General features: G+C 57.8%; 3 protein-coding genes across 3 annotated transcripts in view; 1 reads left to right on the top strand and 2 right to left on the bottom strand.

Moving 5' to 3' along the window:
• Positions 1-2,020, top strand: part of VOLCADRAFT_118034 (uncharacterized protein) — a gene marked incomplete at both ends in the record, with an annotated part of 8,530 nt that extends 6,510 nt beyond the window's left edge. The window contains 3 exons of the mRNA XM_002952000.1: positions 110-521; positions 1,027-1,318; positions 1,770-2,020. Coding sequence (XP_002952046.1) covers positions 110-521; positions 1,027-1,318; positions 1,770-2,020 — 955 coding nt within the window. The remainder of the gene's footprint in view (positions 1-109; positions 522-1,026; positions 1,319-1,769) is intronic.
• A 2,372-nt stretch (positions 2,021-4,392) lies between these two features.
• On the bottom strand, positions 4,393-12,240 carry VOLCADRAFT_92717 (uncharacterized protein; the record flags this gene model as incomplete). The annotated part of the gene is made up of 11 exons (XM_002952080.1): positions 4,393-4,585; positions 4,888-4,951; positions 6,256-6,332; positions 6,573-6,631; positions 7,077-7,128; positions 7,443-7,511; positions 7,986-8,008; positions 10,601-10,861; positions 11,224-11,376; positions 11,749-11,883; positions 12,022-12,240. 11 exons carry the CDS (start codon positions 12,238-12,240, stop codon positions 4,393-4,395), a joined length of 1,305 nt encoding a protein of 434 aa, XP_002952126.1.
• Positions 12,241-12,828: 588 nt separating this feature from the next.
• The window catches only part of VOLCADRAFT_92718 (uncharacterized protein), a gene marked incomplete at both ends in the record, with an annotated part of 17,552 nt that continues 15,172 nt past the window's right edge, over positions 12,829-15,208 (bottom strand). Inside the window, 3 exons of the mRNA XM_002952081.1 lie at positions 12,829-13,133; positions 14,354-14,594; positions 15,014-15,133. Of these exons, the coding sequence (XP_002952127.1) occupies positions 12,829-13,133; positions 14,354-14,594; positions 15,014-15,133 (666 nt within the window). The remainder of the gene's footprint in view (positions 13,134-14,353; positions 14,595-15,013; positions 15,134-15,208) is intronic.

Genomic DNA, 15,208 nt, shown 5'->3' on the forward strand with positions numbered 1-15,208 from the left:
ACCGCCGCATGGCGGCGGCGGCGGCAGCCGCTGCAGCGGCCGCCAGCGGCGGCGGCGGCGGTGCCGCCACTGCCGTCACCTCCCTCCTTCGCGCCACGGGCCCATCCAGCGGCGACCACCCGTACATCTCCACGGCACTCCCGAGCCCAGGCAGCGGCAGCGGCGGCGGCGGCGGCGGCGGGTTTCAGAAGGTTGTGATGATCTCTCCGAAGACGTCCATGTCAGCGATTCCGCCGCCGTGGGGGATCAGCGCCAGGGAGGGCGCCTTTGGAGGCGGCCAGGCGGGGGACGCCGCGACCGGGTCGAGTAGCCTACAGGCCCTGGCGGCGAGGCCGCTGAGTAGCCGGGGGCGCCCGGGTGCGATTGCGGCTGCGGTGGCGGCGGCGGGAGGCAACGGAGCTGGCGGAGACGGCGGCATCGTCAGCCCGGGGGCGACTGGCGCCGCCGCCGCCGCGGCAGGGGCAGTGGCGGGCCGGCCAGCATCGGGTGTTAAGTGGGCCAAACCACATCAGCACGTCAAGGTATGAATGACTAGGAAAGCTGGTAGTTTTGTAATTCCGGTGGTGAGGGCAGTGGTGGTGGCGGTGGCTGAAAGAGAAAGTGAGGGGTGTGTATACGTATACGTATGTGTGTATATATATACGTACATACACATGTGCCTGCACCGCAGCGGGGCGGTCCTCATGCTTGGCGCATTCAAGTGGTAGCGCTCCAGAGGGCCGTACAACTCGGGGAACCCCTGCCTGGTCGGTCTTCCAAGGCCCCTCCTGCACAGAAGAGCCCCCAGCACCACCACCACCACCACCCCGTCCTGCGACCACTTATCGCTTATCGGTTTCCTGCCACTCCCTAACTGCCAAACAGTCGGAAGCAGCCGCACACGCTGCCGGCAGCAGCAGCAGCGGCAGCGGCGGCGGCAGCGGCGGCTGTGGTTCCGGAGCCCCGCTACTGGCGATGGCCCTGCCGCCCGAGGCCCGTCTTCTGGCCGCCGAAGCCCAGGGCCTGGCGCGGCCCCCCACTCGCCAGGTGCAGAGCGCCCGGCCGCCGGGGTGCCGCGGGGAAATCGAGCTGGACCCCTCGGTGTGGCAAGCCAACATCGCCATGCAGCTGCAGCGGCCGCCTAGCCGCCAAAAGCCGCCGCCAGAAGCGCTGCACCTGTGGACTCCGGAGCAGCAGATGGGCATGTTGGCGTCGGGGGCGGGGCTGATGGGGCGGCCGGGCGGCGGCGGGCGGCCTCTGGGGGCCCGACCGCAAAGTGCAGCGCCCACCACGTATCGCGGCACACGGCCCATATCGGGGCCCAGCGTCAAGGCGCAAGGTTAGGTGGAAGGGGAGGTGGGGGGGGGGAGCTTCTGGTGCGACAAGCCGGCCGGCATCGGGTGGATGGGATGGGATGGGATGGGACGACGGCGGATTGGCAACAACAGCAGTGTGTGCCCTTCGCCCCTTGGCCGCCCTATACTCCTGCGCACTGTGTGGGGTCCGGAGAGATTCCTCTCTTCCGCCGTTGTTCTCCTTTCCATGGCAGCAGCTTCCCTAGCAGCAGCTCTCTTATGTGTGCATGTATGTATGTGTGTCACTCGGTTTTAGTAATTTATAGGGTTCTCGAGCTCTCTTTTAACGGTGGAGCCACCTGTGTAAGGTTAATAAGTAGAGTAAGACCCCCTCCTTCACGGACATGGCTGACATTGCAACACATGCGACCACTAACTGGGCTGCGGCCTTTCCTGACTTCCTGACTTCCATGACATCGGGCGCCGTTTCCACAGGTCCCGTGGGCGAGGACAGGACAGGTGCCTCGGCCCGGCCGCCCTCGAGGCAGAAGCCCCCGCCGCTGTCCACGCTGCTCGAGCACGACGACTTCCCGCCGCCCCCGGCCGGCTCGCGGCGGCAGCGGGGAGGCGGCCCTTTCTCTGACGTGATGATGGATGTGGTGGTGAGCGGGTCTTCCTCTGAGGAGGGTGATGACGACCTGGAGGGTGGCGACGATGAAGATGACGACCTGCAGGGGCCAGTGTAGCCGCATTAGCTGCTGCGTGGCGCCACACCGCATCACCGAAGAGAGTGCGGGTGCGGGTGCGAGTGCGGTCCTGCTCGCCGCCCCAAAGCTGCATGTCGCCTGATCATTCCCCGACTACCGGCGCACAGTCGTATCACCAGTAGCATCCTCATGACCTTGTCACCGCGACCGCCATGCGGGGTTTGCGCCTTGTTTCCCCGCCTTGAACCTTCTCCCCCCCATACACACACATAGTCAGAGGAGTTCACACACGCACACGCACACCCGTACGCGCGCGCCCGTGAGAAGGCTGCGGCTCTGTGGCTCGGATGCCCGCGGATGACAATGGCAGTCATAGCGACCAGATGGAAGGTTGTGTGTATCCTTCTTGAGCTGGCGAGCGAGCGGATGGCTGCTACTGGTGGTGTGTGGAGGTGTGTTCCTGTGAGGCGGCCCGGGCTCTGTGTATTCTGGACGTGCGGTCCAGCTCCAGCTCCATCCGGAAAGGAGGAGGGCCGCACAGCTGAACGACGACAGTGATTTCGGCGCGAAGGATGTGAAGGGTGCTTGATAAAAAAATCGCCACGAAAATTAGGTGGGCGAAGAGAGCAAGATGGAAGGTGTTTAGGTGTTCCTCCATACGACGTGTGCTCGGCTGGCAGGTGCTGTGCACTCGGGGCAGGTCGGTATCGCTGCGCCGCTGTTGAGGGTGTCGTGGGAGTAACGTGGCAGCAGTCCGCGGCGGGCAGAGCACTCCGGGTTGCGGCAACAAGTAACCGAGGAGGGAGTGTTTGCGTCCCGCGTTCAGGTTCCGCTTGCTCCCCGGGGCGGGTTGGGGGGGGGGGAGAGGGGGCGGGGGATGGAGGAAGGGGGAAACGGTGGACGTCGAGAAAGGTGAAGGATTTAGTCGTCGCGAGTCGCATTCTCAGCTTCAGCACTGGATGGAATTAACTTTGTTGCATGTATGTATGTATGTATATGGGATTAGATGCCCATTCCATTCTCGGGTCGTTATCGCGGGGGCCTCCGCGCGCTCGGGGCTTTCGTTCGTAGACCTTCGGCTCGTTCGCCAATGTACGGGAGGGGATCAGGGATTGCCGTTACAGGCAAGTCGTGTGCAGGGGGTTTGGGACTTGGGGTGCGGCGGCGCGATGCTGGAGTTTGCGGGAACAACGAGGAGGACTCCGAGGAGGACTGGTTACCCCTGGGTAACATGGGATCTTGTGATGTTGCTGTGAGGATATCCTAGGCCCCCGCAAAGGGGTGCACTACGGTCTACTGTACAATGTGTCTAATCTTACCGAGAGGAGGTTAGCGATATGTGGCGATATGTGGCCTGGCCTGTCATGTGCCAGGAGGGATCTGGCTCACTGCTCACTCGGTGCGGGCAGTACCAGGCAGAGTGAGGCTGAGGCCAAGGAAACCGCTTTGCATGCTCTGCAGCGATGACGCCCCCGGTGGGGACTTTTAGGATTGCTGCCGCATAGCATCCATCGCTTCGTCCTGAGTCGCCCCCCCTCCCCTCCTCCCCCCCCCCCCCCGTGAGAGCACACCAGCCACCATGTGGGGCTTCTGAGACCCCCATGTCGCGCGCGTTGTTGCGCATCATGATGGTGAATCGCAAGTAATGGAGCACAAAAGCTCTCTTTTGGTTTGCCTGTACAGTGATTTAACCGATTTAACCCCTTCCCGCCGCCGCTTCCTTTCCGTCCGGTCGGGAGTCGGGGTCCAGCCTCCCCAGCATCTTCACCATCATCACATACATACCCTGTAACATGCGGCGAGGTGGTGTGTAGAGTGTTTGTTGTTCTTTGGTCGCTCCCATAGCCGCAATCGGTGCTGGTTCCGAAGCATGATGGGCGCTGCAAGCGTCCGGTTGTTGGTTTTAGGGTGGTGGTGCGAATATTCACAGAGGTCGAAAATGGGCCACAGCCTGGAACCGCAGCGCAAAATGGCCGGTGGATGATTCCTGACAGTTAGCGATTAGCGGTAGCGTAGTGGATATCGTGCTTTAGCGTTAGCAGAGCAGACGTTTGTCGCAGGTGCTGCGAGTGTGTGTGTATGTGGCGCTGGACGGCCGTCTCCAGCTTTTTTCCATTCTCGCCGGGACGCGGGTTGGGAGAGACGAAATGATGGAAGGAAAAGGCGGATATGCGTTCAGCTCGCTAAGTATTCTAATCTCCGGTTTCTGACCTCGTCTGTGTTTTTTGTGCTTTTCGTCGATTTGGATTGGATTGGGTCGGGTCCGGTCGGGACGAGACTAAGTCCTGTGCAACCGGGATAGAGTCCTTCGGCGCTGCTCGGGCTCCTGTCCACCTCACCTCAGCCCTATCGCAACGGTGCGTTGGCTGTGCAGCTGTGCGGCGGGAGCGCTCTCGTAAAGCACTTCAATATTATGCACCACCCTCTGCAGCGCCACTGCAACGGGCGCCTCCACCGCCACCGCAATGTTCCTGGCATGACCGGGTGCCCTTCCAGGAGGTATCATCGGCCTCTGGCTCAGGCTCCGGCTCTATGTTGGGTGGAGGACGGTGTCCAGGTATCCTTTGGTTGCCTTCGGGGGCACGAGCCAAGTGCGCTGCGTCTCTGCACGGGTGGTCCCCCGCGCCTGGGGCCCCGGTTTCATAATGTTGAGGGGTGGAGCTTTTGGCCGCATGTTGCCCTCTCCCTTCGTGTGTATAGCCATATACTGATACGTGCTTGGTGTTCGTTTGATATACCGTCTAAGAGGAGGAAGCTCTGCAGTGCGGTGCTGGGGAGCGGGATGCGTTTCCCCCCGCGTTGTGGGAGGGAAGCACGGGGGGAAGTATTGATTGAACGCGCGGTGTAGTGGGTGGTGTTCACACTATGAACGTTCACAATATGTTTTTTTTCGGCACGGACCCCACCTCAGTCCGCCGGCTCCTGCATTCATCCGGTTGGCCAGGTAGACAAATAGATAGGTAGATAGACCTGAGCAATGTGAGGCAAATACGGGGCTGTGGCAGGCTGCTGAACCTTTCAATAATCGTATGTATGAATATTGTTGTTAAGAGATATAATGATTCTTCCAGTAGAACAAACCATTCATGCAAATCGCACACAAGAGAAGGAGAGAGAGACAGAGAACTTACTTCAGCCCTCAGAACTATGATGAGGCGCTCATGGCTGATCCTGGTGACGTACCAGGATACAACCACCCTAACGAACGACCAGAGCAGGCAATCCGGTGCGCCTCTTATAACGCTATTTTCCAACAGATGTATATGGATATGGATATACAATGGCTTTGCATATAGATGTACACGCTGTCTCCAGACACGGCAGCAAGGCGAATATGCCTCTTCGCGCACAATACACAAGACATACATCGCAGCTTTTCGCGACCCGCACTTGGGGCCACTTTTCGATTGCTGTCTATTACTGCTACGCCTAGACGCCTTCATATGACGCCAATTCCCAGGCGCCCACCAAACCTACCAGGCCCGCCTGCATTAGTAGAAAGGGCCTTTTGCAGTCAACATCTGGAGCGCACAACCCAAAATCACCTCAATGAACTGCACGTGGCTGTGCTGCAGCCAACCAATCCCTTACATACATCAGTCCGAGCACCTGCCCCGCTTCCCCCCCAGCACTTGAAACGGCCCTGCTCGTGCGGGTGGTGGAAAAACGAATGCGACGGCTCGAGCCCCGAGCACTTCCGGGGCCGCCGGCCCCATACAACTCCCCCTATACAAACCAGACTTACACACCCTCCCTCCGCCCCATCCTGGCGCTCGACCGGCTGGCGGGAGGCCGCAGCAATGACACAGGGCTGATGCTGTCCCTGTCCCCGTCCTTCAAACGGACGGAAACATTGTGCATTTCGAAGTGTGGCATTCCAGTTCTTGATACTATGCTTAGTTTACACAAACCGTTCGTTACCCCCGGATGGATGCACAACAGTCGGACAAACCCCTCGGAATCCCCCCTGGGTGCACCTACCCCACTGTGGAGGGGTCGGTGATAGGCAGTCGGTCAGTCGGTCACAGTCGGTCACAGTCCGTCAGCCAGTACGCTTGCCCCCATTGGTTCCATGTCCCCCCTCCGGCCCTCAGCTCATAAACAGAACCAGCAGGCACTCCTTCTATACTCCTTGCATTAAGCCTCGAGAGCTAATACACCCTCGCAAATGCGTGACAGGCTGGCAGCGCTGCTGTCCGCGACTGCGAGAGGGCCCCGCCCTTCATATCCCCGCCCTAGAGAAAGAGTCGCGGCCCTCGCTTTCCTTTCAGCACTTTCGGCCGGCAGCAGCAGCAGCAGCAGAGCCACGCCGGCACCAGTTGCTGCGCCAGAGTCTATAACATAGTCGCAACTGCCGACCGAGAGAGCGCCAGCGGGAAGACGTGGTGGTGGTGGTGGTGTTGGTGGGGACTCAGAAACAACAGCTACCGAGCCCCTCTCTGCCCCTCTCTGCTGGCACACACGTTGAAGAACCCCCAGGCGCACGCCTCCACCAGCGATACGCAGTCCACAAGCCGCCGGTGCCGCAGTAACAGCAGCAGCAGCAGCAACGGCAGGGATGAGCTTGACCAAGCGTTGGTCGCAGCCTTACGATGGCGGGTAGATGCGGATGATTTTTGTCCTGGTCAGCTTAGAGCGACACTGAGGGCACTGTGAAAGCACAGACGAGAGAGAGAGCGAGGGGACCAAACAAGCAGTTACTCTCTCTTACCGCGTTTATAAAGTTTAGGCCAAATTAATCCATATGCATTTCCTTGTGGAAATTTCCCGAGAAAGCAAGCAATACAAGCACACAGCGCAGTCTTACTCTGGCGCCATCTTTCGAAGGAACGATCCCCGCGCAATGCAATGCACGCATGTGCCAATTACTTGCTGTCCGAAAAAAAGGGGGTTGCCGCCGAGGACTTGTGTGCAGGCGCATGTGTGCAGGGGCATCGATTCCTCATTTATAAAAAACGGCCCCCAAGAAGTCTGAGTGTCAGTCTGTAGTTTTTATGCTCCTACCGACAGGAACATACACCCGCCGCAGCACAGAAATCCCCTTCAGATCGCCCCCCGGAAAGCCAGAAAGCCCTTCTCCAAGCTTTGCCCTTACGTTGCCGCTCTTCTGGACCCAGGAGCTGATGCACTTGAAGCAGAACATGTGCCTGCAGCACAGCACAGCACACCACAGCACAGCGCAGAGGGCAAGAGTCGTCAAGAGGGCGACCCGGTCACGTCCGTCCGTCCGTCCGTCCGTCCATCCGTCGGTCCAGCATATGCGGCTTCATCGTTTCTCAATAGCAACAGCAAGATGCAGGAAGGCAATCCAACCAGAGCAAGAAGCAGCTGAGTACAAATTTCGTCCGCAATTACCATCATACGCTACCAAGGGTAGAGGGATAGCCAGGAAATCAAGATCCCATAAGCTGTTGGTGCTGCTGGTGTCGGTGCGTCAAATCCGGAGAGGTTATTCGCCTACCCGCAGGTCGTGGTGGCGAGGTCAGCCTCCATGCGCTCCAGGCAGATGGTGCATTTGTAGCCCTTAGGGCTCGGCGGGGCCGGGGGAGGGGCTGGTGGGGCGGCTGCCACCGGCGGGGCAGCGGCAGCAGCAGCAGCGGCAGCAGCAGCCAGCAGCTGCGGATTCGCTAGCAACTGCTGCAGGGCGGGGCTTTCCAACTGCTGCAGCATAGGCAGGCCCGGCGCGGCGGCCAGCCCGGGCTGTGGTGGGACTGCACCGGCCACTAGAACCTGGGCCACAGCTTCCGGCCCCCCGGGTGTAGGAGCCCGTAACCTGGGGCGTTTGTTGATCTTAACATGAGTGATCTGTACAAGGTCATCATCATCTTCCTGACGGTCGTCTGTCAAGTCGATGACATCCTGTAAACCGTGGCGGAAGTCGGGACTCTTGAGGTGCCCGGAAAAGACCCAGGTGGGTTAACGTGTCGTCATTGATTACCTGTCGCTGAGGCGCTGGCGGTGGCTGCCGTTGAACAGACTTCCTTGCAGCCATACGTCGCCTCACCTGCGTCGCTGCGTTACCCCTGACTGCGTTAAGCCGAAGGTGGCGTGCTGAGCATGATAGCGTCGATATTACGCTAAGCAAGCACGTGTGGAGACGCCTGTCCTAGTTACCTGACGATGCTCTGCTTGTTCCAGCTCCAGGTTGCTGACAACGCGGAAAGTGCAGGTGGAGTAGCAAGCTTTCAGCTACCAAAGATATCACCCGTCCTTTGGCGCTTGCTTTTGATCTTACTTGTCGTGTTCGCACGACGTCCACGCCGTGGTCCTCCTGACCCTCAGGCATGTTCCTCAGGGTATCTTCTTCTGTTGCTCGTGTTGCAAGACTTATGACCAGTATAGTCCAAGATAAAACAAATGCAGAAGGTAATCAATCTGATAATAAGCACTTTCCGTGGATAGAACCTAAAGAAGAAAGGGTAAGTTCTCGAAGAGATTGTTAAGCTTACGATGGCGAAAACCCTGGGACTATCCTCTGTACACAGGCCCACAGAATGCCGGCATGGCGTTATAACAACAAAACAAACGACTTCATGCCGAACTCTGCTCCGAGACCAACCTTTTTCGTAGAATCCATTTTCCATTCGATTTCATTACACGCTTGGCATCTCCAATACGCTCTGTATTTTGTAATTAAAGGTAGGCCTAACGGCATGCTAAGCCGTCGCGGGAAATTTGAGCCTTCCGCCGGAAGGTACCTAGGAGTACCCTTGAGCCTCTTTGCACTGTGTTGACATAAAAGCCCAAACTGCTTCGTCCACGTTTACCATGCGTCGTGCAGGCTGTATTCCTCGAGCATGAGTTGACCGGAAGTCTTCTCCTGAGATTGTTGCGCAAGGCGTCTTCCAGCTGAAGGGTCAACACGCTAACCAACCCCTCACATCACATTCCACTTCCATTTGTCCGAGCTACCGGGATTGGTAGAAACCCATTCGCCGTGGGAGGCCACGTCACAATCTTTCCAAACCCGACTCCCACCCGTCCCACTTATGGACACCGGAAAACATCGATCAAAGTTGCCCATTTAAGCAGTCCGCCACTGTTTCCACCAAAGCACGCTCCCGCGGATGATACACACACCCTATTAACATCTTCAAAATATTCCAGCTGTTCCAACTACTTCATTATTGGACTACTTGCCTTCGGTAAAGTTCTGCATGTGATTCATGTGGGCCTGTATGTACTTTTCGCAGCTCAGATAAAGCACACATACACACACATATACACACACATATACACACACACACAAGTTCCGCGTGTTACAGCGGGAATTATAAGGAAGAAGGATCTGAAAAGGCCCCTACCATTCATCCACAATCGCGCCAACATCCGCGCTCATACACCCACCCCCGCATACATGAGACCCAGGTCTTCTCCTCCTAAAACAATAACGACAGGGTGATGATGGGCCTCATGGCGCCCACGCTCAAAAATGTGCGTGACGTCCGCAGCACCCCAAGGTACCCTCCCGCCCTCTTCACCTCCCTTACTGTAAGGCCCTTTTTCCAGGGCCAGTCCGCCCGCTACGCAACTTACTCCACCGGTAACCGTTACCCAATACATACACAGTGCATAGCGCCACAGGTACCTCACCAGCCAGCATAAACATCCCTGCCGTGCCGTGCCGTGTCGTGCCGTGCCGTGCCATGATGAATGCCTAGGCTGCTCACTCCCTTTCCACGCCATCCGGCGCCGCAGCTGGGTGCCTGGAGCCAAGGCCACGCATGCGCACACACGCACCTACGTACAAATGTATATATACATACATATATACATGCGTATATACACACATCGGACTCAAATATAGTACTGCACGCGGGTGCTGTACGGCAGTATAAGCCCCCTCGGTTGCAACGATGAGATGCTTCTCCCGCCTCCGAGGAACAACTCCCCCCCGGGGCACTGTCTGTGTGTGTGTGTGTGTATGTGTGTGTGTATGTGTGTGTGTCACTCCTTATGCTGGTGGGCGCGTGGGTGGAGGTCTCCACCCACCCACCATCCCATTGTGTTCAGGTTCCCACAAACAAGGTAAGAGACTGGGGCCCGTTCCTCTGTTGATGTATCGGTATGAACTCAATAGTCCCCCCTCATCGTGACGTTTAACCCTTAGGCGCCACACAACAGCGGTGTGTTGCCAGTGCTGCCGCTGCCGCTGTGGCGGCGGCGGCTCCGGCAGCGGCGGGGAGGGGGGTCCGGTACTTGCCACGACGTTTGCGGGCAGCAGAGTATTTCACCTGCTCGCTTCGCCGCTGGTTCCTCCTCTGCTGCTCCTGCCCCCGCTGCCGCTGCAGCTCGGCTCCTTTTTGCCCGTCGCCCCGTCCTCCCGCTCCCCCTGTTGCGCCTCCTGCTCCTCTCCTCCCTCCCGCCGCAGTGGTGGTGCAGCAAATACGGCAGTTCAAACTGCTCCCCCACCCCCCTCCACCACCACTGCCCAACCACCCCGCACCGCACTACCGGAAGCTCTCCCCTTCCCCACCTTCCTCCGGCATCAGCTTCACTCGCTCGTGGTTCATCTTTCCCCCCCTTCCCGCCCCTTCCTCCCCTCTCGCTGCCACCGGCCCCAACCCCAGATCGCACATCAGCCTACATCCGTAGCGGCTGTGGTGGGAGCCCCCCCACATAAGGCCCCGGGGCCGGCGGCGGCAGCGGCGGTGGCGGCGGCGGCGGCATTCCCACGCCCATCAACGCCAGCGGGTTGACCAGCACCTTCTGGTATGCGCCGTCGAACCCCACTGACTTCGCGAGGTGCCGCATCACCCTCAGCGGCCACAGCCGGGTAAAGAGGGCGGCGAAGAGCCCCAGGAAGGTCGGCAAGATGATGCGGAACACCAGGTTGAGGACGTCACCGTGGTCGGCATCGCGACCCCGGCAGATAGGCACCTGGTCAAGCCAACCAGATCCCGTAGCATCACATACATACACACATGTGCATGCGTGTACACACATACACGCGTACATACACACACGCGCAGGTACATACAGACAAACCCGAGGAATTGAGACGGACGGCGGTTGAGGACATGGCGGGCGGGCGGGCGGAAGGGGGGAGGGGGGGAGGGGGGATCATCGTATGATGCGAGAAACTCAGAAATGAACTGCGGCAGCAATCTGCTCCCTTGCAGCTCCCATCCCCGGTCCCATGACCGATCAACTGGGACCTTCCCGCCCTCTGCTAAGTAAAACCACCACACCTCCACCGACATACATACTTAGCTGGGAATTCCGGTTAGATACGAGCTCACCAAGAAGACGAGGGTGTTGGTGACGAAAGTAAGGCTCCACACGGCGGCTGTGACGTAGGCGGCACGAACCAATCGGTCGTGCATGGCTGCCGAGGCAGGTACGAATTCCCTTGCGTACTGTAACGTGAAGGGTGTGGTCAAGATGATGGAGGCCTGGAAAGGGGGAAGGAGAGGGAGGGGAGGGGAGCGAGAGTTGGGGATTGGGGGACCTGGGAGTGATGATGATGATGATGATAATGATGATGGAGAGGGCGATATCTGGCTGATAGGTGGTACGAAGGCGGAAGGAGAAAGTGAACACGCGTAATTGATTGATGGGCTACAGCCCCGTGAGGATGCACTCATGGCTCTTGGGTCGTCCATCCTGCTTTATAATCCGCGTTCACATTTTAGACAGTCAGACATCATTAGATACAGCCGAGGGTTCGATATATCCATGCTGTTCAGGTTTATGGGCTGCTTTGGGACAGGGATACCGAACATGCATCCTCACGATCCGAGTTTGGTCATCCTGTTTTGGCGCACCAGAGAGAATGCTGCGTAGAATGAATTTGCGATGAAAGGCAAGTACTTGGTCACGTTGTCCGGCGCTGGGTACGACACTCCTAGCAGCACCGCGTTGACCGCTAGCATGAAGAGCTCCAGCGCGTAAGGCCATGTCTAGAGGTGCAAATAGAATGTGTAATTGTTTTTGGATTGCATGATATTCAGCAACTTGCGAGACAAGACAGTAAAAACTTTGGGATTTGCGAGCGTCCGGGATCCCAAAACTTTGGACGCTGTCTATTTAGCACCTACCCTGTAACCGCCAGCTATTCGAGCAATAATACCAATGAGTAGATTGGCGCCGCTAAATGCAGTGCCGAGGATAAGCGAAACCTCCAGGTGCGTGTCATGCAGCGCGGTGACCAGTGTGTAAGGGATCAACACAAGGAATATGGCGTTCACACCTATATTATAAGGATTGCAAAAGGTAGCCTGATGTGTGCTTTCGTAGGCTACTCGCTGGCCATGCATTTTTGCGCTTTAAGCCTATAACCGCTTGCGGTTTTCACAGGCAAAAACCTCAGCTGCAGCCAATCTAAGCAGGCCAGGATAATCGGACATTACTCATCGTTAACAATATCCTTGGCTAAGTCATACTTTAAAGAGCAGCAAGCCTGCTTCGTGCCGCAGCAGCAGACCGATGCTGTTTCCTGTTACACAGACGTTCACACGAGTGCCAACGCCAACTATGTCAGCATACTGAAACGTAGCTCAACAATGGCGCATGCAAGACGTGATTGTATTGTGCTGCTGCACGCTTGCTGTCGGTTACCGCTGGGCCGTACGCTATACCTGGCAGCAAACAACCACAGCGCTTGGCTATTGAACTACCTATCATCTTTATTCAATTATCAAAAGTAAACTACCTTTGCCCTCTTTCCACTGCTTCTCCAATCATTGAAGCGTAGTAAGTGCTAATTCTCAGCTTTCAAGCCCTCCTCAAGATAAATGCCTTTTCCGGAAGGCATCAACAATAATAAGAACAGAAACAATAACATCATAACAAAATAACAACAAAAAAGCCCAAGTCACTACCCTCCCTGCTCCAGCCCAGGCCTCTCACACCGCCAAGGCCTCCGCCGCCGTCAACGGCTCCGGCCGAAACACCGCCATCGCCTTCAACGCCATCTCCCTCCCCTCCGACACCCCGACCTCCTCCCCCTCCTCCTCCCACTCCCGGGCCACCGCCGCCGCCGCCCGCCTCGCCGCCTCCACAAGCGCCACCCCCGCCGCCGGCGCCCCCACCTCCTCAATCACCGCCGCAGTGACCCCAGACACATCCATCCTGCCGTGCTGCCTGGTTCCGGAGCCGAATAGGTGCCCCATACCCCGCTGCTCCAAATCCCACTCGGCCACCTCAAAACCTGGCCGCGCGGGAGCCAGGGGGGGTTTGGGGTTTGGGGGGTAAGGGAAGGCAGAAGATTTAGTACGGAAAGTACGGAAAGGAAGAAGGACAGGAGGTCCACGAGGACGACAGTCTGTAACCAATGTAACCGCGAATTAATTAATTAGTGCACGTCCAATACGAATGCCCCTAAATGAAAGCATCTTCATTCCCCCCTCTCCCTCTCCCTCTCCCTCTTCCCCCCCATCCCGAGGCGGGGGATGAGGGGGGGAAAGTCGAATCACGAGCGAGTGAAGCTGCTGTTAAGGAAAGAGGAAAGAGTGCTGCGGCAGATGTACAGGAAATAGAACTGACCAGTCGGCGGCAGTGAAGAAGCAGTCCTCGGGATGATGTGGTGATCGAAATCGGAAAACTACCTACCTAGCCGCCAAGACTAAAATAAGAGCGGAAGAATAGTAGTAGAACGAAGTAGAGCGAAGCCTTAAAATAGCAAAGGTTGGTGTAAAGGCGGCGAAGAAGCAATAAAAATTGGCGTGAGAAGAGGAAAGGGGTGACATGAGCTGTAAACAAGTAGGCCGCCGGCCTGGCGGCGGCATTGAAGAGGCTGGAGTAAAACTGGCGGATAAGCTGGTAACAAGCTGCTGGTGATATGCAAGTGCTCCCCCAACCCTCCCAAGAATCGCGCGACCGACCCGACCGAACCAACTATCCTAGCCCGGCTCGCCGACCGACGCAACGCGATACATACCGACAAAGCTCGAACCTCCTCGATGGGTTGGGGGAAGCGGGGCTCAACAGAAAACTCGCCAGCCACACGCCATCTCTCCGGGCCCCCCAAAATCGCCTCCGAAACCAAACTCACCAGTCACCTCCGCCACCTCCCCCAACGCTTCCCTCCCCTCCTCCCACACACATACATACATACATACATACATACATACATACATACATACATACATACATACATACATACATACATACATACATACATATACGACCCTCCCCTTTCCCCTGGGGGGGGAGTGCTTGTCGGCGGTCTTGTTCCAGAAGCCCCGCTGGCCAGCATCGCCAGGTCCGGCAAGGTTTGTGTAATGAATACATACACTCCACTTCCCCCCTTCCCCACATACATACAGACACATATACTCCCCCCTTCCCCACATACATACAGACACATATACTCCCCCCTTCCCCACATACATACAGACACATATACTCCCCCCTTCCCCCCATCCTCACCGTCATTCGTGTGCTCCATGATCCCCAGCCGCTCTCGTGCGGCCCGATCTCCGAATGGCACGCACAAAAAACACATGCCGCGTCGGCCTCCTCTCCCCACTCGCCCCCGGAGCTGGTGCAGCTGCGCCAGGCCGAACCGCTCCGCGTGCTCCACCACCACCACGGTCGCCTCCGGTACGTCCACCCCCACCTCAACCACCGTGGTGCATACAAGCAGACGAACATCACCTCCTCGAAAGGCCTGTTTGGGGCGGGGGGAAGTGCTTTTTTGGGGGGCCCGGTAGTTGTACATAGACGTGTACAAAGAGCGAGTGAGGGATAGGAGGGAGGGGGAGGAGGGAATGCGGAGGGAAGAGGGAGAGGAGGGGGAAGAGAGGGATTGAAGAAGAAGAAGTCTGCGCCGGATGCTGGATGTCAATGACGATCTTACGAGACCAGACACGACGACTACAACACAAAAAACGTCGGTCACGTAATATTGGGCTTTACTTCCTGATGGTACCACGGGTCGATGAGACTTCACCACCACTTAGGGCTCACTCACTCACTGGGGGCAGTTTCTTATACCTTTGGACCCCTTCCGGCAGTACATTCACCTCTGTTTTCCTTGCACGTAATTCCCCCCTTCCCCCTCCCCCTCCCCCTCCCCCTCCGCCTCACCTCCAGCGCCGCGTTCTTCTCCTCCGCCTTCATCCGCCCGTGCAGCAGCCGAGTCGGTACCCCGAGGGGCTCGAACCTGGCTGCCAGCACAGTCGCCTGGTCCACAGCGTTCTTGAGCTCCTCGGCGGCGGCGGCGGCAGAGGATGCCGTACGCAGTGGATAAACCACAAAGGCACGCCCCGGGGGGTTACCTGG

This window comes from Volvox carteri, assembly GCF_000143455.1.
Source record: "Volvox carteri f. nagariensis unplaced genomic scaffold VOLCAscaffold_27, whole genome shotgun sequence".
NCBI lineage: Eukaryota > Viridiplantae > Chlorophyta > Chlorophyceae > Chlamydomonadales > Volvocaceae > Volvox > Volvox carteri.